Genomic DNA, 26,074 nt, shown 5'->3' on the forward strand with positions numbered 1-26,074 from the left:
CACACAGCACTTGTTGGAATCTGCTAGGGACGTTCCTCAGGTGCCATTTCTTTCTCCTCAGAACTGGTTTGGAGTTGCTCAGATGGCAAGGGGAGCTGTCTCCTGTGCATTTGGAAATACATGCAGGGCCTCTGGAGGGATGTGGCTGTGACATGAGTGCTAACTGCTGTAAGACATGCAGCTGGCTGAAAAACACAGCTCAATTAAATGCTTGGAACAAAAAGGTTTTCTCATCTCATCATAAAGGAAAAAAAGGCTTTTTAAGGTTTCTTTTTTCCATCCAGAATGTTCTTGTTTCCAGGAAATTTCTTCCTTTACATGGGGAAGTGGTTTGGGGTTCAAGGCAAATTGACATCTTCAATTGGTTCAGATGTTAAAAAGCACTCAGAAAGCTTCAAATGAGCACAGAGGCCTTTCATCCTTAATTCATTTTGAAATTCCCCATCAAGCTTTTATGTTCAGTTCTTTAGAAATAGCATCTTCCTCTGTGAAATCCTGGTGTAGAGACCTTGGTGGGAGTAACCTTTCTGCTTAAAAATAAAATCCCATCATCATAAATTATGTCTTTTGGGCAAAGCCCATGGTACGAGGGCTGTGTGCATGAGTTTATAGTTCTTTTAAAGCCATGTAGATTACTTTAAACCACAAATTTAGGAGCAAAAAAGGAGTTATTGATGAGAGCTATTGAGAGCTATTTAATACTTATTTGTATTGTTATCTAGAGGTTCAGGCAGATACTTTTGTTTGCTTTTAATTGTGTGGAATTTCTGGTAACTTTGGATTCAGGCAAACCTGACAGAGTGAGGCCAGAAGCTGAAGATGCTCAGTGCCTGTCAGCACTTGGCCTGTAATATTTAGTTGCTGAATGAACGTCCCTTTGTACGGTTCATGTAAAGAGCTTAGAGGTGATGCTTCTGCCCAGCAATTGGCCATCAGCTCAAAGCTTATTTGTATTCATTTTTACTTCAGTTGGGCTGCAGTTACACTGCTCTCAGTAACAGAACCCCGTGGAAATCTGAAATAAGGATCTGTCTGGATCTATCAAATAGCAGGTAACAGTTTCCCAGTGATAATCATGGTCCCAAGGCAGCTCAGTGCACAGTTTGTGTCCTGTCTGAATGTGCTGACTGCCACTTTTTTTACTGTCTCATAGTTCCCAGTCTTTACTTCCAAATTTACAGCTGATTTCATGAACTTTAAATGCCTTTGAGTGCTCCAGACCTTCACACAGTGGTCCAACCTTTTAAAAGTGGACACAAAATTTATTATGGCACTAAAAAGGAAGCAAAAGCCAAATTTTATTTCTCTAAGCTGGAATTTACCAATAGAATCCATATATCTGGATCCATTAATGGTAATTGCAGTTGCATGCATAGGCTCCTTTCCATCTGCTGGGAATTCAAGTGAAAATTCAGTGGGTTCAGGAGCCTTGCAGTGCCTTGCAGTGACATTTCCAGTCCGAGCACTTTCAATAGTGTTTATGAACTTTAAGTTTGGGGTTTTCCATGAAAACAACCTGGACTGAAGCATTTTCAGTGCTCTGTGTATTTCAGCAGCTGCTGTAAACATTTCGGATTTGTATTTCATCATTCCTGAACCAACTTTTACCCTGATGCTATATGAGGGGATGTTGTACACCTTACTGTGTTCTTATTGTAGTGCTGGTGTTTATAGTTGGTAAATTAAAAGTTGGAGGCTAATCTCAGTGTGGTGGCCTTGAACTGTACTCTGCAGACCTCCTTTATTGGTTCTGCTCATTTTAAGGGGCATTAATAGCTTTGAGGTGTATTCAGATCACAGCATGGGTTCAGATTACACTGGGCCACACGTGCAGCTGCTGGGGGTGTCAGTGGGAGCAGAAACACAGATCTGGCCTTCAGGATGTCCCTCAGTGGCTGCTGGTGAGCACTGGGCTCTGCTGCCCTTGGGAATCAGGACTAGAGGATGACATTAACAGCAGGTAAGGCCACTGCAGGAGTGTCAGGAATTTCTGCTGGGAGCTGAAATCCAGGACAGTGTCACAGTTGTCCCTGTCTTGGTGCAGCAGCTTCAAACAAAATCCCAAATCAAAGCAACAGAGGAGTTGGGGGCTGAAAATCTGGCTAGAGGGTTTCATGGTTGGGCTCTGCCTTAATAGCTGGAAAAGTCTGGAACTGCTGCTGGTAACAACACTCTGAGAGCAATAGTGGGGGCAGTCACAGACACCTGCCAAGGTTACTGATCTTGTTTAGAGCCCCAATCTGGCCATAATTTACACACACGAATAACTTTACTGTGGGTACTGCTGCCATCAGGGGACAGGCTGGTACGAAACAGTCATGGAGGATTCATAAATACTTTGGATATTTTGGCATTTGTAGTGGAAGCAGTTTATGAAATGCAGTTAATGATCACTGAGGAGACTCGAGCTCCTGTTGAGGTGTCTGCTGTCTATTTGTGTTGTCTGCTCAGATTAAAGGTCAGCCTCGATGCTGGGTAAGGCACGATGCAGGAGCACTTCAGTTTGCCAAGGAGGAAGCTGGCAGGTGGCCGTCTTTGCAAGTGATAAATAAATAGTTGTGTACTAATTGTAGTCATTTATTTTCTAAGTTTTCTATCTGGAACCATATCACAATACCCAATTTGCTGAGGAGAAGTCATCAGCACTTCATTATTTGGATGATGCTTTGCTATTGTCTTAATATACCCAGTCTTACACAAATAACTATGCTTGAACCTCTTCAGCTGTTTATTTTGCTACAAACAAATTTCACTGCTCTTCCTTGCTTTCCAGTATTTGCAAAACTTGCAGTGTGTTTTACAGCTAAAAACAGAAGAACTGTTTGCACTCTGATAGGCAAAGGAACCACTAGGCAGTGGCATCCATGGGTATCTTTATTAAAAGATGAGTTCTGCATTTTTCTGCCAGTGGATTGAGTTGCTGAGCTACAGGCAGCATTTAAAGAATCAAACTCTTGAGCCTCAATCCTGCACTCATTATAGCTGACCCTGAAATTTTAATGGTATGGGGACAGTGCCTCAGGCTCGTTAATATTTCATCATAGTGCCATGGCTATTCCAGGAAAAGAAAAGTCGAAACAAAAAGAAGATCTATGGATTTCCTTTCATCATACTGTGTAGGGACCAAGTAGAAAGATGCTCTGACTGGAACCAGTGGTTGTGTGCTGGGGGAAGGGGATCCCTTGTCCTCTGAGGGCAGGGGCAGTCCTGGAGCAGTGCAGTGCTGATGAGTGTGGGGATTCTCAAGATCATTAAGGAAGGGTCTAAATAAATATCTGCTGTGTTGCTCTCCATGGGGCTAGTTCAGGGTTTGGTCCTTTATTATTGAAATTAAAGTGTTCCATCATGAGCATTACAGAGCTGATGTCACAGAGAATCAGTGCTTCGTGTCCCCAGCATGGCTTGGAGATAATTGGGTTTGGTTCAGTGAAACTTTAGAACAGATATTGCCAAAGTATAAAAATGAGGGTTCTCATGAGTGGCTGTCAGAGGAAAGCTAAATCTGCTCAGAACAGAGCTTCCCATGGGATCCAAGGGTTTGTTCCCTGAGCTGCCCTACCAGCAGCACCTGGAGGCAGTGGTGTGGGATGCAGGTGGGGATTCCAAGGGGAAGTTCCAGGAGATTTTGTTCTATTAGAAACTCTGGCATGTCATGGACACGTTGTGCTTCCCCTCATCCCTCTGAGCCCCTGCTGCCCACGGAGTGCCCAGCCTGGCACTGCAGTTCTGCACCTCAGCAGACACTCATATTCTTCACATGGGACTTTATTGCAAAGACTTCAAGCCTCAGAGGATTTAGGGCTTCCCACTACGTTTTTAGTGCAGGTTATAGGGGAAAATAAAAACGAGGGGCTGGCTGGAAAGAACTGGTGGTTCCTGTCAGCTGCTGGGATCGAGGAAGAACACTGGCTTCCATTGAAAAGCTCCTACAGTGCATATAATGCAATTAATTTATTGCTTATTTTTTACTTAGGTCAAATAAAACTCTGTCTGGAGTTTGTTAGGTGGGTGCAAGTGCTGTAGAGCTGAGCCTGCTGAATATCGAGTAGGTGGATAAACTTCTCATGAAAACAGGTCTCGTTGCTAACTCAACCCTGCAAAACAAAGGGAGAAATGGAAAGTCACACCAGGTGGGGTTCCCAGGAATCCAGTGTGGTCTAATGACAGACAGGCCATATTCTGTGCAGTCACTTCAACTCAGTGCTCTCCTCTGTGGTTTTCTGTCAGTCCTGCAGGGCTCAGGGTCCATCCAAACCAGCAGCTCCTGCTCAGGGAGGGGCGATGCCTCTTGCAGGTACTTCACCCCACACAGCCACACCTGGAGCAGTGCTCTCATTTAGGAAATGAAGCACTTGGGTGACTTTCTGGAAGGAATGTAAAAGTGGGGCCATTCCTCATAAAGTACCTGTGTGCTCATGGTCAGGCTTGGTTGGCTCCAGGTGAGGATGTGCAAGCTCAGCCCGTGTGCCACAGCCCAGCCACGCTGCTGGGGCCCTGAGCAAGGGCTCTGCCCGGGGCTGCAGGGACACAGAGCAGCTGTGGGGTCTCTGTCACATCCCTGCGTGGTGCCCGTACCCCGAGGGCCACCACCAGCCTCCTGCCCATGAGGGTTTGTGGTTTTATGTTCGGCAGCTGCAAATGCAGTTCCCGCTGACCACACCCCAAAATAGCCTGAAAGCCCTCAAAAGCAGCAGCTGCGTCTCTCTGTGAGCCCAAAGCCAGCAGCCTGTTTCTCTGGTGGCTCCTCTTTCCCCTTCTGATGCTGTGTGAACAGAGTCCTTGGTGTGAAACTGAACAGCTTTAAAAACAGGGAAGAAAGTCACAGCGTGGAAATGCCATTGTTTTGCTGCTCTGAAGCCCCTGTGACTTTGAAGGATTTTCTTCTGGCAAATCTGTTATATTCTGAACAGAATAGCAAATAGAAAGTCCACCTCCTTGCCCTCCTCTATACTTTCAATAGTCCTGTGATTTACTGGGATCAATACACATCAGCAGAGCAGCAAAACTTCAGAGGAGCTTTATAAAAATGAGGCTTTACCGCACGCTTCTGCCAGATGCCAACAGAGCAAGTAGGACAGCAATAGGTGGAGCTTTCACAGGAGATGCTCCGTCACTAATGGTCACCACCACTCCCCCAGCAGCCAGCCCCTGTGGAAATTGAGGCTCAAAATTGGCATGGACTGAGATACATTCAGCAATAAAAGCTGTAAATACCTTGCCATCACATAGTAGGCAAAAATTCCAAGGGCAGCTGAAGAAACCTTTAAACCATATCCTCTCAGGCTTGCCTCCCTGTTCTCTCGTGCCTTCACCAGCTCCCTGCCTGCGCTGGGGGTGTTGGTCTGGAGAACCAGTACAGCCAGTGAAAAGTCAGAGTAGCAGTAACAGTACCTCAGGTTCCACAGAAAGTGCTTCAAAATCACCTCCAAAGCTGCAAGATCAAGACTGGGAAAGTAAATGGGAGAGACACCACCAGTCTTGTTCCAGCTGCAGATGTGATGGGAAGAGGAGCAGTTTCCTCCAGGCCTGTCTGAGTAATGCAGTCAGAGGGGAAGATGGTTTGCTTCTACTTTGCTTCTCTGCCCCTGGTTGTAATTTACACATTGTGAATCTGTGTATTGTGTGATACACACTGAGTTAGAGTTAGGAAATGACGAGCCCTGTGATGTTCTCAAATGCACAACTACTGCCCAGATTGTGTAGATGGAATTAAAAGTCATTTCACCCTGGGATCCTGCTTTGCCAGGCAAAATATGTGGGGCCATGCTGCATATATAGGCTGGCATATCCCCAGTGACAGGAGCCAAGCTTTCTGTTCGTCCCCATTTCCAGAAATTGCTTGACTGGAGAGTGCACAAAACAAGACAGATTTTGGGTTCTGTGATAATGTGAGCTGCAGAGAGCTCCCGTGGTTCAGCACAGCTACAGTTCAGCTTCAAAAGCTGGTCGTTTGGGAGCAAATAGATGCCCTCCAGTCTCAGCTGGCATTTTGTGCCCCTTGTACTCTCTCAGTTCTGTCCTAGTGAATGATATTCAGTGAGTTAAATGTACTGCTGCTGCTCTGCAAAGCTGCTGCTGAAATCTTCGTAATGAGATTAGGTAATGTACAGCCTTTGCCTAAGAAAAGCTCTCTAGCTTTGGGGGGTTTCCGCTTAGTTTTGCTAATCTGGCTGCTGATACTGAAAATGCAGACCCTGCTCAGCAGAGAGAGCCCAAATTGCGTCCAAACCATGTCCCTGATTTTACAGAGTTCTTCTCTTCAGTGCTCGGGGCTCCATCCCTGTGTTGTTCATGTGGATTGCTGGGAACCTTGCCTGAGGACTGGCCACGGGGACGGAACCCACGTGTGTGATGTGGCAGCTGTTTGCCAGCATGAAGCACCACTGGCACACACGCCCTGTTACCCACTGAGAGCTGCAGGTATTCATTCTGAGGGAGGCAGCACGAGGCTTGAGTCAGTTAATAAAGTTAATTCTGCCTTGCTCCCTGGGCCCAGAATGGGAATCGTTGTTCCTCAACTATTTCAAGAAACAGATTCATTCCTTTGGTGGGTCATAGGCAAAAAGAACTCTCGGGGTTATTCTTGGACAAAATGGGATGAAATCAAGCCTTTCCTGTAGGAAGATGACAGTTTTGCCATTTTTCCCAGTCTGCAGAGCTGTGTTTACCTTTGTGCTGGGAGGCAGCTCCTGGCTGCACTTGCTGGGCCACTGAGTTTCAGCAGCATCAGGGGAGCCAGGGGTGGCTCTGGCAAGTCAGGTCACTGCAGCAATTAGCAGCTCCTGGAATGGAGGTTTCCATTCTAAAGGCTGCCCTAGCAGTGTCACAGAGCTGTAAATAGCATTGAAGAGCTCAGGTCTGAAGCTTTAACTTCTATCAGACTTAAACAGTTTAATTTGAAAAAATGAGTACTATGGGCCTTGAGACAGCTTCCATTTTCCACTAGGTTACTGATTATTCGGGATTATGCAGCCAGGCATTGAAATCCTTCTTATGAAGCCTAATGTTCATTTTGCAGAGGATTTGCTTTGTGTATAAGACCATAGTGTTTAATTGGAATCAAAGCTAGAGAGATACATGGAGTTTCTCTTTCAAAACCTGTAGAATTTAATAGAGGATAATTCCCTTTCTACAGAGGATGTTGTTAAAAAGAAATCTTAGGAGAGATTCTATAGCAAGGACATGAATATTACAGAATTCTAAAGAATTATCCAAAAAGCTTGTGGAATGATTATCGCAGTCTAATATTTCCTATAAATTACATGTTAGTCTGTGGTGAGTAGGTCATCCTGGTGCTCTGTGTTCCGTAATGGAATGAATGGCTGCTCCCAAAGCTTGACCTCCATGAGCTCCAAGTGCCTTCCTGGCGTGTCAGAGTGATGACACTGAGCTAAACACGTCGAGTCTCATGTATGAAAAGTGCTGAACACCACTATTCTTTACTGATTATCCTGTAATTTTTTTTTCCACTGAAATTGAGATTCCTTTAAGAGACACTGGAAAAAGCTCTCTGCTCACAGAAGTGCTGTCATAAATATTTAAACATTTATATAACCTTTGAATATTTTAGCAACATTTACATGAGTACAGCAGAACTGCGTAAATGGGTTTACACACAAAAACACAAGGTTCTGAACCTGATGAATGCAAGCAGGACACCCACTGTTACCATGTCTCCTCATTCCTAAGGCCACACAGACTGCTACCTACAAAACAGACTGATGCCTCACAGTTTTTCAGTCTCCATAAACCTGACAGGATTGCTGTATTAAAACCTTCTCTCTTTGTCCTTCTGAACTGCCCTTCAGAGACTGGGCTGGTATCTCCAGAGGTGCAAACCACGGGAGAATAAACAAGCTCGGACTGCAGTAGACTCACAGAGGCAACCATTCATTTATTTTTAGGCCTTACAGTTGTCATTCTTTCCACCCCTGTGTACAACAGACACGAACCAGAACAGACAGTGCTCTGAGTTCACCATCTTTTGAAAGGCAGCCTTAGCTTGTATTTGACGTGAAATTTGTCTTTTTTAAACTACCTGCCTCCCCCAGTAATTGAAGGAAGATTTCTCAGGAACCTGTAGTGGAATTGAACCCAGCAAACCCAATATTCTGCAGAGGTGCCAACAGCCCCTTTCTGGCTGTGGTGTCCGAGGTGTCCTTGGCTCATCCTTTCTGGTGACCCCGAGCAGCTCGTGCTCCCTTCTTGCAGTTCTGCAGTACAGGGGTCATGGTGGGATCAAAACCTTAATCTGAAAGGAGGAAGTGAAGGAAGACCCAGAGATTCTGCATTTGAGTGGCATCAGTACCAGGAATATCCTTAAAATCCACTGCAGCCCATCTGTTGAGGGCCAGGTGGAGAGGGAGGTTCAGTCCCCAGAGTGCCACAGGTAGCGGCTCAGGAGTGACTCTCTCTTGATTTCCAGGCTGCAGTTTTCTCTGTCAGCTCAATAAAATGTGATTTGTTGCAGAGAGAATCTGTCCAAATCATCTGGAAAGGCAGTGGCCTTTGTTACAAGGGGGCACAAAAATGTAATGCCAGGAAAAAGACAGAGAGGAAGCCTCTGGGGAATTGTGCTTAGCCCTGTCTTTTGCTGTCTGCTTCTTTATTTTAGTTTTAATCTGGAGAAAGAAGTTAGGAAAATAGAAAAAAGGGAGAAGTAGCTGAATGCAGCTTAATAATGAAAGAAACTGCTGAAATAGCATCAGAGAGCTCTTTAAAATGCAAAACTTCTTGCTGATCTGCTAAGCAGAAAAGAAAAAACCCAATCACTTAAAGGTGGTGGCTAAGCAGGCTTTCCCTTCATCATTGCTCACTTCTTCTGATGCCAGAGATGAAAAGCACTTTCAGAGGGAAGATGTTTTCATAGTAAAAGCATAAATACTGCAGGAGATGAGAGACACATCACTGCTCACAGAGTCTCCAGCTTCTGTTAGAAACTCCTTGACCTGGAGTGGGCAGGACCCACAGCTGAGAGATTGTCCATGCACTGTTCCCTGACCTGGCAGAAGCCTGGAGGAAAACAGAAAAGCACTTTTATCTATCAAAAACCCTTAAACAAATACATCTTTTTAATTTAAAAAAAAGAAGAGATTTTGAGTTCTAATGTGACCCATTTTCTTTAATCTGCCTTCTATCCTTCCTCCATGATTCCATGTGACATTGCCTTTGGTCATCCCTACCAGCCCTGTGTTTCCAGCTTGTTTTACCCCACAGGAGAACAGATCAAAGCAGTTTTGCCAAGCCTGCACTGAGTAACTCCTGTACCAAGTTGTCTGGGGTGTTACTTCCACCTGGGTTAGTCTGGGCTGGGGCTCTCTTGTGGCACCACACAACCTGTACCCTTTTTTTGGTGAGAGGTGTCTGCTCAGAAAATCAGACCCTGCCTGGAGCTTGCTGGTGTTGCAAACTGTAGCAGATCTGGATTTGTTCTCTGAGAAACCCTGTATATTTATTTTTTAAGTGACACTGTGTGAGGGATGGGCAAGGAAAGCAAACCCACTTGCTCTCATTTTCTCCTGCTGTGGCTGAGCTTAGCTGAGGTGTGTTGCTTACAGAAGCTGTAGATAGGGAATGGCTTTACCTGAACATTTCATGAGAGGTGAATTATCATTAACCCACAGAGAGCACACCCACCTGGTGATTAGATGCAGAGCTGCCTTCTCCTGTGTAGCACTAGTTGGGAAGTGTTGCCCTTCTCTGTCAGAAGTAATGGATGATGCTTCCAGAAGGGGTACCTGAAAAGAGTTAAAATGCATACAGAATTACAGGAACGCAATAGAGCATGAGCTGTGCTCCTTTCCTCTGTGTGTGCTGCCTCCTTATCAGAAGTACAGGAGCAGAGGAAAAGCATGTGTAGGGACATTAGCAGTGCTTGTTCTTGGGGAAGAGAATAATGTTTTTCGCAATGCCGCTCCTAAAGACCTGCCACTGTTGCTGATGCATGTCCAGCAATAAATATCAACCCAGAGCAGTTTGAAAGGCTTTGTGGTGGCTGCTCAGCCACCTCCTTAGGATGCTGGATGGACTTGTTTAGCCATTTGTTTGTGGCATACCCACAAAGGCTTATAGCAGCTTTCCAGATACAGATGGAGATTGGATCTCAGCCCAGAACCATTTTGGAATTGCAGTTTTGCTACTATTGTTATTCTTCTTCTTTCCCCAACAGTTAGATTTGTTCAGTTACTGACAACACAGAGCTTTAGGCAGTATAAAATCATACATCTAGAGCAGACCTGACCAGTCTGAAGCTGAGTGTGTTGTCAGAAATCTTTTATCAGCACGTGCAAGTGGTTTGCATGGTGCATAAATAAGCAACTTGCACAACTAAACCAGAACATTCACTTTGTCTTTGGGTTGAACTTCATAGAAATGGGTGGGATGGAGCCAGCTTCAGGACAGCAATGGCTGCTGCTCCAAGCAGAGTTCAATTAGATTTTGCTGACAAGCCTCCCAAACACTTCTGCTCAAAGGAAGATAAGGCTGAAGAGCCAAGAGCTTTATCTGAAGCTGCTTTGTCACATATTCCGGACATAGGGTGGACATCAGCAGCTCAGATACAGGGGCTGAGTGTCCCTGGGACATCCCAGGGGCTGCTCACTGCTCTGGGCAGAAACACCTCCCTGGTCAGGAGCTCAGGGCTGGGCCTCCTGACATGCAGCCCTTGCTTGCCTGCACTTGGAGTTGTTTAATGAGAAACATTTTCAGGATGATTCCTCTCCCAGGGTGAAGCTGATGCAGAGACACCATAGAAAGAAAAAGCAACCCATCTAGGGGTGTGTTCTGAATAACTGCCTGCTATTTTATAGGATATTATACATATTATCGGGTTCCTCGTGACCTCTGCTGCACGGTACTTTCAGATTTAATCAAACAGTCATTCTGAAACAGCCTGGTGTGAGCTAAACCTGTTCCTGTATTGCCATTCAAGTTAATAGATAGAAAATTAGGCCATGCCGTTCATAGTGCTAAAATGAAGACATTTCTGCCCCCTTCAGGCTTTTAAACCGGCCTCAGATGGTCTGAGGGAGAAGCCTGAAGAGAGGGATGGGTCAGGTATTGCAGCACGTGGTAGTGCTTCAGTGACCAGAGCTGTCAGAGCATAACCCTCTGAGGGAATGAGGCAGAGACATGTTTGTATTACATTCTCTGAAGTTTCTTTTTGCAATTTCATCATCAAATATTTTACCAGAATATGAGCAGTGCCTGAACCCGAGAGAGGATCCAAACGGGATGTGTGTGTCCAACTGGGAGCAGTTCAGCTCCTGCATCTGTGGTCACAGAGGACATCCATCTGTTGGATTAGTCTGGGGACATCAGCACTGCCAGTTGATAATCTTCATTTGAATAAAATGGTGTTGGGAATGGATAAAAGGGAGCAGATGATAATACAAATCTATGTTCAGGTGGGGAGATGCATTTCCACCATTACCCGTGCTCGTTAGGGGTGATGAAATAGAATTCTGACAGGATGGGAGCAAGAGCAGGAGTTGGGATCTGCTGGGTTTGCTGTTAATTTCTGCAGACATACCAGCTCATTTAGTAATGTAACAGCTCCCATTGCTCACCACTTAATGTATGATTAATGTGCCACAGGATTTCCCCAGACATTTATGACACCTTTAGGAATAGAAATGACAATGACTTTATCACATGGAGTCACTTCATACTATCTGCATCTCTCTTAATGATTTATATATCCAGGAGTGATTTTATCACTAGTACTCAGTAACATAATAAATGAGAAAACTCAATGGTCTGTAAATTACAACACTGATTAAAGAAGTGATTACTGATATAACTCTTACACGACTATGATAATGCTTGCTTATATTTCAGGACAGCATTTACATATTAATGATAAATCTACTGTAGCGTTTAGAAATACTTTACAGCTTTAATCAAAATGTAAACATTTATAAACAGATAATGTTTATTGCAGGGGAAATGAGTAGACTTCTGCTACTCTTCAGTGGGTGAAATCTACTGCAGGGCCAGTGTTGAAAGCAGCATCGCCCCCTGATGAAGGTCATCCTCAGGGTAGAGCTTTGACTGGCTGCTTGCCCCTGTGGAGACCAGTTTGGGTTTGCTGGGTTCCTCTTGACCAAGCTGGGAAGGAGCTTTGCTCATTACGAATTCCCCAGCACTGCCATTGGTTTGTAGCTTGCTGCATCGCAGACGGAAAATCAACCGCAGGCTTCATAAATAGTATCCAGTCTTTAGGCATCTCCAGCATAATTGTGCCTCCTGAGCCAGGGAAGGATTTTGTGTTCATCTGCTCCCGTTGTACAAGGCCATCATTAACATGCAGAAAGAGAAGGGAGCCTTTTCTGTTTGTTTTGGGGTTGAGCCGCCAGGATTACACTTGGAGCTTGTTTTGTCACAGTGATCACCTTTTCTCCTTCCCCTGTCTCTTGCCCCTCTCAGGTTTCTGACAGGTGTGACTATGTTTTTGTCAACGGCAAGGAGATGAAAGGCAAGGTGAATGCTCTTGTGAACTTCACGTACCAGTACCTGAGTGCTCCCCTGCAGATCACGGTGTGGGTGCCTCGCCTGCCCCTTCAGATCGACATTTCCGACACTGAACTGAGCCAGATCAAAGGCTGGCGAGTCCCTGTTGTTTCCAACAAAAGGTGGGTTTGAGTTGCTACATTTCTTGGGTGATTTGTAAAATGAGTGCTCCCAAAATGCAGCGTCTTCCCCTGAGGAGCAGCAGTACTGGAATCTCCAGATTTGCACTGGGCATCTGCAGATAAAATAAAGCTTTTAGAAGTTGTGGGATTTTTGCTCCTGTGCACGTGTCTGTCTTGGGCAACAGAGTACAGTGTGGAACTCTGGTAAGGTCCAGTGGCAGAGTTGCTGTTTGGAGATGGCAGCACAGATGGAAAAGAGGCACAGTCCAGTTGTGTGCTCCTCCAGCCATGGGTCATCCATGGTCCAAAAAACCAGAAGGGAGGGCTCTCTCCATTAAGGGGGCACTCTCCATTAGCACTCCAACGTTAATTTTCACTGATGTTCTTGAAAACATTTCTTTATGCTTCGTTCTCTGCTGCCAAAAGGCCCACCAGGGACAGCGACGACGAGGATGAGGATGAGCGCAGGGGCAGGGGCTGCACCCTGCAGTACCAGCACGCCATGGTCAGGGTGCTCACGCAGTTCGTGGCTGAGGACTCCGGCCCCTGGGGGCAGCTGAGCTACCTGCTGGGCTCCGACTGGCAGTTCGACATCACAGACATGGTCAGGGACTTCATGAAGCTGGAGGATCCTCACGTTGCCAAGCTGCAGGAAGGCAGGATCCTGATCGGACGGGAAGTGGGAATGACCACGATGCAGGTACCTGCTCTGGGCAGGGGTTCTGGGATGGTTCTGTGACTGCCACACGCTGTCATTCCCACAGAGAACCTCGGTGTGGGGTTAGAGATGGGAATCCTTACTAAAGCCAGTGTGGAAAGGGTTAATAGAGCTAATCTAGCCTGTGGGTATGAGGAAGGTGGAGGAGACAGCATGTGCATGAACTGGCTATCCGTAGTTCCCTAAAGAGAGCAGCATGGCCCTTAGTTTCAGTGAAGGGAAGGATATTCTGCTGTCTTGATCTTCCATCAGAAACAGAAAAAAACCAAGAGGAACAAGAATTTCCAAGCCGAGAAGTGAAGGACAAATCCTAGGCTGCTAGCCTCCCTTTGGAGTAGTTGGGAAGTTTAACGAGCTCATCCATTCGGGAACACAGAGTAACAGGAGAAGAAAATTTTAAATCCACTCTCGTGGTGACACGATGCAAATAACACAGCTGGGACAGGACAGCTCCCAGTCTTGGATGGTTCTCAGCCATAACCCCTCCACTCAGGTTTTCTGACCCTGCTGACGAGATCAGACTCCCTTTTCTGTGTGCTCTGCATTTCTGTGTGCAAAGCTTTGGAGGCAAGAAGGGACGATGACCTTAAGAAAGGTTGTAATAATTGATCAGCCTTTTCCTAAGTTGATTGTGTTGTGTTTCTCCAAAGGTTTTGTCTCCTCTGTCTGACTCCATCCTGGCAGAGAAGACAGTGACTGTGCTGGATGACAAAGTGACCATAACAGACCTGGGGGTGCAGCTGGTGTCTGGGCTCTCGCTCTTCCTGCAGCCGAGTGCAGCCACCAGCAGGGCCATTGTGGCTACAGCTGTTGCCCAAGAGCTGCTTCACACTCCTAAGCAGGTACTGTGCACTCTGGATTTACTGGGTTTGCCTTCTGGGATGGGGCAGAATTTCACCAGTGTGAAGTACAGATGATAATTCACAACGAGTTCAGAATTTAGACTTCAGGTGTAGTCCATGTCCATGTTCATTGCTTTTCCTTGCAGGTACTCTGGAGTTGCCTTGTCATTTCTTCCCTTCAAGTATGGACTTCATCTGCAGTAAAAGTTCTCACTACGCTCAAGTTGATGCTATTTACATTTTTAATACCCTTTCTTTAGCTAATGAACCCGTGTTGTTTTCACTGCATGGGCAGTCTTTGGCCAGTGATCCTGGTTTGCTGTATGAGCACGCCCTTGTTTTTCATGCTGGAGAGCACAGAGCTCTGTGTGTCACAGCTTAATATCTTGAAGAGCTGTAAAATAGAGGCAGAAGATGGCCAGATGCATTTCTTCTCCCTCCTGGAACCATGACACACTGCCAGGCTCGTCTCTCCTTTTATTTTTCATATGGATTTTGGGGGTTTCCTCATCCAGTTCATGTGCTGATCTTAAGCCAGCAAATTCCCGTCTCTCTAAAGGGGGTCTTTCAAGCAGCTTGTCTCAGGTCACAACCTCTGTGGAAAAGAAGATTGGAGAACAGCACCAGATGAAGTCCAACAGTCACTCTGGCCCAGAGTAAACCCAAGGGTCAGCAGCACTGGAACACGCTCGCTCAGTCGGTAGATTTGAAGATTGGGACTGGGGACCATGCAATTAAGTCTGTCCACAGCTACTCCTCCTGCAGAAACTGTTTTTCATCTCACATAGATACGGAGAGATCTCAAGTCAAGTTTTATGGCCCACTTTCATGATTATTGCTACCTAATTTTCTGGAACATAAAAATAATTTCGTTTGTTTTATAACTTAGTGACAGGAAAATGTCTGAACTAGAAGGACGTGGTGCCCATCTGTTCCATTTGTTGCATCCTGTAAACATAAGAATCTTATGTAATTAACCCATTTATACCCTTCTTCAGGGCTTAGAAACCACATCTGGCATGCTGTCTTCAAAGACTGTGAAAACAAAAACTGAAGCATTTCTAACCCAATCCTGTTCTGCAGCAGCACTGAAAGAATCATGGCTTTGATTGCAGATAAAAGAGCTTGTGGCTCTGGAAAGGCTGCCCAGTCCCACTGTCAGCTTCTCAGATTTATAGATGGCCTGTCCTGAGTATGCAGAGATATTTATCAGCATTGGGTTGTGGCCTATTCTGCCAGGGCATTCCAGTAGTGCCCATCGTGACACCTCCTGTTGTTTATGGCGTGGCAATATGATGTGACATGTCACTATATGTCACTGCAGCTGGCAAGTTAGGAAGGAATACAAAAGAGTAAAAATGTGTAAACGTGGTTTGGGTTGAAATGATTTTTCCCAGCCTCCATGTTCTGAAATGATTTCAGTGAAATATTTGGTTTAAGCTGCTGTTCCTCTGCAGGACAATTTCAGGTGCCTGGGAGTGGCACTTTTCTGAAGCAGAGGTGAGTGGGGATGTTAGGCCCTGGTTCTGAGCAGTGTTTTCTGCCCTGGGGCTGCTGGGCAGTGTGAAGGGCTGCTGGCCTGCTGGCCTTGTCCCGGGCCTGCGGGTCACACCGTGCCATCTGTGCTCACTGAAGATACCCACTGTAAAACAGGAGGCAAGAGACAATCAAGCACCTTTTTCTTAGTTATAGAAGTTGAAAATCTTCCTTATTTCTTCTCCAGACTCCATCTGGGAAAAAAACCCCAGGACCCAGACTCCCATTAGAAGGCAGTGGAAATCCTTCTCCAGCAGGCTCTGCAATGCCCAAGGTTGTCAGGAGTAGTCCCAGATCTGTGGGTTTTTCTCACTGCTCCTGTGCTTGGTGCCTCCTGTCCCAATTCCCTACAAGCAGAGAGCAGCTCGTTCTGGTGGGTTCCCCCTCCAGGCTCTGCCTCTCCTCCCAGCTCCCCTCTGGAGCCTGCCCATTGCCTCTGCCTGTCTTCCAGCACCTCCTCTTCTCCCCGAAAAAGAGGAATGCCCAGCCTGCTTCCCTATGGAAGGCTTTGCTGGGAGCATCACTCCTCCCTCGGGGCATCTGTGAGGGCCAGTTCCTGCTGAAGCCTGTGAGTGTCTGGCTCCAGACCATGCCTGCTCACTCTGAGCACAGCCCCTGCTTTCTGGGATGCTTTCCCTGTCCAGAGGCTGAGCTCATTTCACTTTCTACCCTGTTGTAAGACACTTGTTTTTCCTCCAGCCTAAGTCTCCCTCAGCCTGTAGACTGTTGAAAAGACTTCAGGGACTTTGCATCTCCATCACCAAAAACAAGACAGGAATAGATTTCACACTGGGAAATAAATGGAAGGAAACAGCGTAGGAGTGACCTATAGAGTCACAGACATCTCTTCCTTTCATTTGCAGTTTGAATGAAGGATGTAACATTTAAGTCACTTTCCCTTAGAAAAATTAATGCAAATGTGGGAATGTTTGTGGCTAAATTTTGCAAGAAGTGACTCATGATTTGGAGTGCATCAGCTGAGATCCTGACTGAGCTGGAATTTTGAAGGCAAGTGCTGAGTGTTTTCTGAAAATCAAGCCCTTTTGAAAGAGGGTTTTTTCCAAGGAGACAGGCCAGGAGTAAGCATATACTTGAACATTGTGAGAACTTCATTATTTAAGTGTCTTTTCCTCTCAAGCAAGTTTATAAAAAGGCCCAAGTAACTCATGCAAACCTTACTGATGCAACTGAAAAACAAAATTAAGACAGCTGAAGGTTTTGTTTCCCTCAGGAACAATTGGGTATGTGTCAGCATGGTCACACAGAAAAAAAGAGTCGTGTTCTTGGTCAGCTATTTTCCCTGGCTCCCCTTTAGCACCTCCAGCAGCCAAGCTGCAGCCCAGATGAACAAATGTGCTTGGGGAACTGGGGCTGTGCAGGCCCAGCACTGTCCCCAGCACAGCCAGCAGTGCCTCTGTGGGTGCAGTGCAAGGCACAAAGCACTGCACAGGTTGTGCTGGTGCAGATCTTTCAGTAGCACAGGAACGAATTCGGAGTTTGTGCTGTGGCTTTCTTTCAGTGGCCATAATGACTGGCTGATAATGACCACATCTTGTCTGCATACGCAGCACAAAGCAGCCAAAACACCTGAAAAGTTGGCAGTTTCTCCATAAATACAAAGCACTCTAAAGAAGATAAGCCTTTTTTTGGATGCCTTAAGTTAGACACCTCTGTCTATAGCTGGGCAACTAATTACCTGCTGTGGCAGGGTGACCTTGAGGGATGCTGAGCCCATCTTATTTTTTAATCAATAGGGAGCTCATTGGCACTGAAAAGTGGATCAGTGATTTAGGTGCCTAAAAATAGATGCAGGTTGACCAACTTCTAAATACCAAAGATGAAGTAACTTCTCAAAATTTGGAAACTGTAGCTGTGAGTAATCTATTTTTAGTGGCCATCTGCTCAGGTAGGAAAGCTGTTCCATTTGGCTTGCTGACGGTTGTTAAATCAACACTGTCATCTTAAAGGCTTCTCCAAAATGTAAACAAAAGAAAACCTACAGTGTTTAAGTGTCTTCTGATCTAAGTGAGCTTCAAAGACTCTCAAAGCTCAGCTGGCTCTGCAGGGAAGCTCAGAGTCATACCCAGGTTTTTTGTCACTGTAGGGTCTAAAGGGGTCTGATGAACTGAAATGGGTCAGTGAAGAAAGAAGAAAAAAGGCCTTTAATAAACAGCTCTGTGCATTAATGTATAAACTGCAGACGTTTTCTCAGGGAAAAAGAGCAGTGTTGGTGCTTTCTAAAAGCCAAGTTCTTGTGTTTCCAGGTGTAGGGCCTGTTGACATCAGTGACAAGATCCAGCCCTGAGGCTGGGGATGGCTGCTCTCACTCTGCTGGGAGGGGAGGGTGCCCAGCACCCTTGGTCAGGACAACAAGCCAGGGTCATTCCCATGTCCCTGCCTTTTGGATGGTCTGGTTTAGCTTGTGGCCTTCATGCAAACCAGTTCTGAGAAATCACTGACATCTCATGGTTAAATAACAGATACCAGGAGTATTTTTATGGTGTGGATTCGTTACCCCATCCTGGCAGTGGAAGTTACACTTAAATTGTATTTATATCTTCTTTGAACTGACAGAGCAATGTAATGGCTCACAGGAATGACAAAGGAATTAAGCAGCATGGGAAAGGAAGAAGGGATGCATTGTTAGATTAGAATCTGAATTCTTCCCTTGGAACTACAAGCAAATTCCCACTGGAAAGGAATGTCACATTAGCAGATTGGACAGAAAGGAGAGAAAGAAATACACAGTGGGGGAATGCATGGTTTGAATTAAGATCTGAGTCTTGGCTGCCTTTCATTTCCACATCGTAACGATCAAGCCCAATTCTTACTACACCAGCCACAGGCTTAAAAATAAATGCACATGTAATACTTTGATATTTCATGTGATAAAATTGCTGGGGAAATCCATTCCAGCATTCGAGTCCCCAGACAGAACAATCAGTGCTGGTCTAATAGAAGCTGCTGAGAACAGTATTCCTTTGCCTTTATTTGAGGGAGGGATGTATTTGTTTTCTGCAGAGCCAACCATTTCTTTCCTCTCATGTCCTACCTCACTCCAGGACTCTTGCAGCTGACCCCAGCAACTGAGGGCTTATCCACAAATACTTTTATTTGTGCTATAGTGAATGAAGACCATTAAAAGGCCTCTTTATTCTGAGCATGGAAGAAAATCAAATATCCTGATCTTTGTTTCTAAGCAGCAGAATTCTCTAAAATGCAACCAGTTTATCCAAGAAGATTTATCAAATGGTATCTTTGGACTGGTAAGCCACAATGTAATTGAGGGCCAGAAAAGGTGGTGGAACTGCCACAGATCAAGAGCTGAAATTACACCTGTAATGGAGGAACAGAACAGCAAAGGCACAAGGGAAAATTCAGACAAAATATGTCTTGATAAAGTTTTCTATGTGCTTAAGTAAAGCCTGATGATAATCAACAGTGGTTGTGGGAAGCAGTTTCTACATCTCTGTACTGGGTTTTGCTGTTATGAACATGATCGAGTGAACGTTCTTGGACTCACTTCACATCATGATCAGCGTTGCAGATCCTCCTGCTCTGTGGGGAACAGTGGCACCGATGTGTCCGTGCAGGTCATTCGTTCTGGGAGAGCAGCTGAGCACCTCTGTGTGTGTGTGTGTGAAGAGAAGAGAGAGGAAAAGTGGGGGAAAGAAAGACTGGAAAGCAAGATAATCCCTCAAAGCCTTTGTTTATGCTTGATAATTTAAGAGCACAAGCATTTGTCACCTCAGCATTGAGGGCATGAGACGAGGGGCAGCAACTTCGCAGGTGAGAAGGCTCCAATCCATCTTCATCTCCTGAGAGTAACTGGAGGACCTTGTCAGAGATGTGGAGGGGATTTATTGATGTGGTACACCAGATTTGCAGAAACAGCTCCTTGAAGGACGTGGCACTAAATCATTTCCTTTTCCTCCCTTTTTTTCTTTTTAGCTTTCCAGAATTTATAATCATTTGGGAAATTCACTTCCTTCCCCTGCCTTTGGCTTTCCTCTAACGATGTGAATGAGAGGAGATGATCTCAAATGGAATATTTGGGCTGATACAATATGTTCTGGCAGGATTTTAAATTCTCTGTTTCTCTCATTTGTTTTCTTTCCCTTTTAATTAATGTTGTCCACGGCAATGTTGTGTTGTGAAAAGAATTGGTTCTTCCTCTGAAAAAAGGTTCTCTTGGAAATAAAAATCGTCAGTGTGGTAGAAAATAATGGCTAAGCCAGTGCACACCTCTGTTACCTACAGTAAATCACATGTGTGCCTGCAAATTTCAGCTGACTGCTATCTCGTTTTTCTCTGTCACTGCTTCATAAAACCAGGAATGCAGAATAGTAGAGCAATGGCGTAAAGAATAAAAGTTGAAGTTGCTGGCAACTTAGTCCAAATGCACAAAGGATTTAGTGACGTGAGTCTTGTAGAGATGCGGAGCTGTGGATGTTCCCAGCTGGGAAGGAGGCACAGGTGTCATCATTTCCAGCCCTACCTGTCCAAAATTCTGCCCTTCCCTTCTCAGGCTGCTCTCCAAAAGGCAGCACCGCGGGCAGGCAGTGATGATGTGCTGGAAATGATGCTGGTGTTTTCCCCTGCATAGGCTGATGGAAAGTCAGTGTATCTTCCCCAGTGGTACACGAGGCTGACCTCTTGTTTAGGGAGAAGGAGAGCAACAGGGTGTTGAATTGCCTGAGGAGATGAATCTTCTCCTCTCTGCACATATCCATTAAAAATTCCCCTTTGCTTTCCTGTGACCGGCGTTGCTCTACTATAGATTTCTGTGATAGAAATTCGAGCTGTGCCCTGCAGCTTTGTGTTTCTGTCTGTTCAGCCATTTCAGGGTTGTTTCTCCAGTGAAAGATCAGATGTTTTAATTTCCTTATGCAGTTCACTCTTCCCAGCTTCTGAGTTACCCTGGCTCCATTTCAGCTCTTTGAAGTAAATTTGAATCACCAAGAACTTTGCCTTCTTTCCTGTTGTGCCACAACTTATTTTTCTTCTTTCAGTCCCTCAAGTACTTGCTGGTAGTGCTTTGGAAATCAAATATGCAGTATGACCCAACCTTCTGCACAGCTAAATGCCCCTTGCTGTTTTCATTGAAAAAGCTTTAAATTCAACTAGAAGGGTAGCAATTCTCTTTGTTTATGACCATAGCATAACAAATTGCAGCCAATTGAAAACCATATTAAGTTGTAAATTTGTATTATGACTGGACATTAACAGGGTGGCAGTGTTTTTCCCCAGTGCTGGTTTTTCAGCCCGGTTGTTCTGATGTACGCAAGTGTAAAGTTATTAGAGCCATTTGTGGTTGAAGTCTGGGAAGCAAAGAACTTCACTTTTGTGGGAAGTTGCACTCTGGCAATCTGCCTGGCCGTCTGCTGCCTGAACGGGCAAGGCATAGAACAAATGAAAAATTAAAGAAATGTCCCGCAAAGAAAGCTATTGAGATGTGGAGAAGTAAATATCTGTATCATCTGGAAGGGATTTCACATGGCAAAGAGCTGACCTCTGGCTTTGTGTTTGCTTCTGATGATGACTTCTAACAGTGCTACCTGCGGAGAGCAAAGACAGACCAATTAAATCCAGGCCATTTGTATTTTTATTGTAGAGATCATGCCAGAATCCCCATCCTCCTCTGCTTGACACAAAAATTTGGTGGACTTTTTAGTTGTCTCAAGGATAATGTGTGTTTTACTTAGACCTTTCTCCAGCAAAACAGCAATTGTTCTGTGAGTCTTTTTCTTTCAGATGAATCTTCTGCTCCAGCCATTTCCAGGATGCTGTGGTAGCTCCTTACTCCTGCTAAGATATTCATGCCTTAATTTGACAGCGCCCCACGACACCTGTGCATGTAGAACACGAGGAAAATAAGTGTTCTGTCAAGTGCCTCTAGTAACTTTTCTGATTTGCCTCTTCCGGCTTTTGTACGACGGGAACGACTTTCCTTACAAAGCTTGTAAAATTATAGCCTGCTAATGGGTACTTTGGTGAGAAGGACATCTCATATCAATTATTTTACATGTCCTTCTGCAAAACATTCTCAGGGAGGATAGCAGTGGACCCTTTAGTGACAGATGTGCCCAGTTGTGCGCCCCGTCAGTCGAGGCTTGGTTTGCTTTAAATGCAGTGCAGAGCCGGTGTCTCCCATTTCCTCCAGCTGCCAGTCAGAGCTGGGAGCCTGATGAGCTGCAGGGGGTTGAGCTGATTTATTTAAGGCCCTGTCTTTAACCATGTCCCTCTCCTTTCAGGAAGCTGTGGTAAGCACCTGGGTCCAGTTCAGTGACAGCTCTGTTACTCCGCTGGACATTTATGACCCCAAGGACTTCTCCCTCTCCGCCGTGTCGCTGGACGAAGCTGTTGTGTCCATCCACCAGAGCCCTGCCCTGAAATGGCCCGTTGTGGCGGCAGAAGGCGAAGGCCAGGGAGCGCTGATCAAGGTGGACATGATGATCTCTGAAGCCTGCCAGAAGTCCAAGAGGAAAAGCGTGCTGGCCGTGGGGAGCGGCAATATCAAGGTCAAGTTTGGGCAGAACGACGCGGACGCGGATGCGGGCGGCGATTACGACGCGGACGAGATCGAGAACCACGCGAGCGACCGGCGCCACAAGGCCTCAGACCAGGAGCGCTACGGGCAGGACGGGCGCTACTACGGCGGCTCCTCAGCAGAGAGGGAGGAGGGGCCCCTCAGGAAGGTCAGCACCACGGCAAAATCCATCCTCAAAAATAAAGTCATCAGAAACAACCGGCTGGACGGCGGCAAACTCTCGGACGACAGCCAGCTGCAGAACATCCCCATTGACTTCACCAACTTCCCCGCCCAAGTGGACCTGCCCAAAGGCGGGGCTGGCATGGAGGACAGCGACCTGGTGCAGACACCCCGGGGCCTCAGTGACCTGGAGATTGGGATGTATGCTCTGCTGGGGGTCTTCTGCCTGGCGATCCTGGTGTTCCTCATCAACTGTGCAACGTTTGCACTCAAGTACCGCCACAAGCAGGTCCTGGTGGAAGGACAGACCACCATGACCCACTCCCACGACTGGGTGTGGCTGGGAAACGAGGCGGAACTTCTGGAGAACACAGCAGACGCGTCACCTCAGCAGGACGAGCACACGACCATCATCGACCGGGGCTCGGGGAGCGAGGAGAGCAACCAGCTGCTCAATGGCAGCGCCCAGAAGAACACTCAGAGCCAGGTGCACAGGGCCGCGGACCCGGGGGGGAGGCCGGGCAAGGAGCAGAAGGCGGAGCCTTTGCACTCGCCCACGTCCAAGCGGAAGCGGGTGAAGTTCACCACGTTCACCACCATCCCGCCCGACGACGGCTGCCCCACCGTCAACTCCATCCTCAGCAGCAATGACGATGACATTAAGTGGGTGTGCCAGGACATGGACCTGGGGGACTCCAAAGAGATACGAAACTACATGGGGAAGTTCAAAGACAAAGTGTAGCTCCTTGCTGGGTTTTTTTGGGGTTTAACCACACCTTGATGCCTTCAGTTCTACAGTATATATTGGGACGGACGAGGGGGAGGGGAAGGAATCGCCAGGAGAAATGATGAGGCAGTTTTTATAATCAGGGAAAGAAATTTGCCAAATTGTCCGTGGTTTGTTTTTGTTTTTTCACTTTGTTTCGTTGGTTTTATTGGTTTTGGGGTTTTTTCCAGTGGTTATTCTGCTACTCGTGGATTTAGGAAGTGGAATATAAATAGCAGAAAGGAACAAGGAAATGGTATGACCAATGTGATGAACTGGGCAAGATGAGGTTGTGAAAATTGATTTTATGGGTCATACAAATAATAATGATGGTAATATTTCACAGTACCAAAAATATCTGTAAAAAGAAATGAGAGAATATAAGAGCATGAAAAGAATGAGCAAGAGGCAAACAATAACTTGTTCTGGTTCCAATAGCACATCACAGTTATGGACATATGACCCACAAGAAGACTTTTTATATTGGTATTTAAGCCATTTCTTTTTATTCCTTCATTTGAAGATGTGTCTTTGGCATTACATGCGAAGGAGGAAGAAATTACCTGGTATTTTCATTTTTGCTTTTCCATTTGTCTTGTAAATTGAAACAGAATCATTTTCCCTCTTGTATTTTTCTTTTAAATATCTTGAAAACAGGAAAATTTAAAATTCAGTAAGTTCACAGTGGGCCAAGAATGTTCTGTTTCTCAGTTAGCTGTAAACAGTCTCCTGTCATTTAAAGAATTCAGGGGATAAGTATTGACTAATAATTTCCATGTCTCTTCCGAAAGCCTGAGCCTCCATTTCACCCTAGCTAGAAATACGTTCTGGTTGGAAGAATCTTCATTTTCCTTTCAGGTTTGGATTGTTTGTTTAGTTGCTCGTTTTAAATTTCCACAACCAAAGTTCCTGCGTTTCACCAAGGGAAGAAGGTGCTGTTTTTTGTTAGCTTTTAGAAGTACCAAGCGATGGGAGTGCCCCACTGGTGCATCTTAAATGTACCTGGAACTGACACCATCACAGGCCAAATATGTACAGCCTGGAGTTTGGTTTGTTTAGGGGTTTTTCACCAAGTTCATGAATTCATAATTTTGTGCTGGAATTTTCTGTTTATTCTGATATTCACCAGCTCTCATCAAGCTCTGAAAGCAAGAAGAAGAATGGACAGAAAGACACTGATTGCCCCCAAACTTTTATTTCCTTGTACTGGGAGAGCTGGCCTCTGGACACACTGTTGGGAGGGAGGGAAATATTGCTGGAGCAAAATCAAGAAATACTGGAGCTATTTTATAAATTTCTTTTTTTTTTTTTCTTTGGCCATTGGACCAGCTCAGACTGAAAATTTTAGACTAGATTGTAAAGCTGATGTTTTGAATAAACAAACACCAACCCCGTAATAAATGGGAAGCAAATACAAAATAAGAGATTTAATTCGTGGAGTGGCAGAACTGTGTTGGCTCGGTGCCAGTTCATATTTGTGGAGGACACAGGTCAAGATCTGTTCCGTGAGGAAACCACTGTCCTCCCAAACCTCTGGTAACTAAAAGGAGGTGGCACATCCGGCCTTTGGAAAGCAGTGTTATGTCCTGACTGTTAGCCAGAAGCACCTGCATCGTCCTGTCCTTGCCATTATTTCGTTGTTTTGGGTTTTTTAATTACTAAACTCCGTAGTTCGGTTTTTTTTACTTGGACAGAGTCAATCCTGCCACCCAGTAACATAGATGGACGTTTTAACAAGGTATGCCTAGTATGCATTGTAGACTGAAAGAATGTAATATTTATTTATACATGTTATACGAATTGTAATTAAAATGCTTTACACGGCTTGACAAATTCCCTTTCCTCAGGGGAGGGGGCTCCTCTGTCATTCTTGTGCTCAAGTGCTGCATCCACTGCCCTGGAACATGATTTAAGCCACTTTCTGGAGAGAGAATAGAGATGTATGAAAGTTTTTCCCTGCTCTGACCCTTCCTGGGTGAAGCAGTTCCCCTTCCCAGGCACGTGGTGATGATGATGGATGGCAGGAGCAGCAGGCACAGTTCAGGGCAGGGGCACAATCCATCTTGTTCATCCCATGCCTCCACCAGCACGAGCAGCTCCAGGGCTCTGCTCTTGGTGTGGGCAGCTCCCTGCAGCCCAGGCATCATTAATTAACTGTGTGGCTCTTCCTGGGAAAACGCAGGCGTCCCTGAGGTGAAAAAGGCATTTACAGTGTGGAGCTGCAACAGGCAGCAGCAGGGGAGCGAGAAACACAATACTGGAGCAAAAAGAATAGGCTGTGGTAGCACAGAATGTACCAGGTCCAAGAGCATTTTTAAGGAGGGCGTTCCTGTGCCACACCTGCAAGGGGTGGCACCTCCAGGAACCCAGTGCTGGTGGCTGGACAGGAGCAAGGTGACCAAATCACATGGTCTTGGCAGAGGAGGACGGGCTGGATTTGAAAAGGTAACAAAATAGGGAAAAAACCTGAGCCCTGCCTTCGCATTTAATTTTTCTGAAGCTACAGAACACAGGGCTTCAGAGGCAAATACTGAGGTTTTTCAATTTGTCGGCACTGACCAAAAATTCTGTCACAGCCCTGTTCTGAGTGAGCCACCATAAACGATTGTCTCAGCAGGGAGGAAACCACTGGGCTGTGAAATATCACTTATTTGAGAAATTCACATTGGGTCAAATGCCAGGATTTACATTTCTGAGGCTTTGCTCCGCCGCAGTTACAGAGGCACTGGGATGGGGCACTGAGAGCTGCTGGAGCTTCCCTGCTGTCACCACACCTCACTTGCCAGGAGAGGGAATCTGCCGGTGCCAGGGGGGCATGGCTGCGAAGATAACACGCTGCAAGGTACATTTTCCTGTCAAGGAGCCAAG

At 45.8% G+C, this 26,074-nt stretch overlaps 1 protein-coding gene across 1 annotated transcript in view; it reads left to right on the top strand.

Annotated features, from left to right (window-relative positions):
- The window catches only part of TMEM132C (transmembrane protein 132C), a 191,477-nt gene extending 166,438 nt beyond the window's left edge, over positions 1-25,039 (top strand). Inside the window, exons 6-9 of the mRNA XM_048322621.1 lie at positions 12,427-12,632; positions 13,059-13,332; positions 14,001-14,192; positions 21,983-25,039. Of these exons, the coding sequence (XP_048178578.1) occupies positions 12,427-12,632; positions 13,059-13,332; positions 14,001-14,192; positions 21,983-23,182 (1,872 nt within the window). The 3' untranslated portion in view covers positions 23,183-25,039. The remainder of the gene's footprint in view (positions 1-12,426; positions 12,633-13,058; positions 13,333-14,000; positions 14,193-21,982) is intronic.
- The last annotated feature ends 1,035 nt before the right edge of the window (positions 25,040-26,074 follow it).

This window comes from Corvus hawaiiensis, chromosome 18 (genome assembly GCF_020740725.1).
Source record: "Corvus hawaiiensis isolate bCorHaw1 chromosome 18, bCorHaw1.pri.cur, whole genome shotgun sequence".
Classification (NCBI taxonomy): domain Eukaryota; kingdom Metazoa; phylum Chordata; class Aves; order Passeriformes; family Corvidae; genus Corvus; species Corvus hawaiiensis.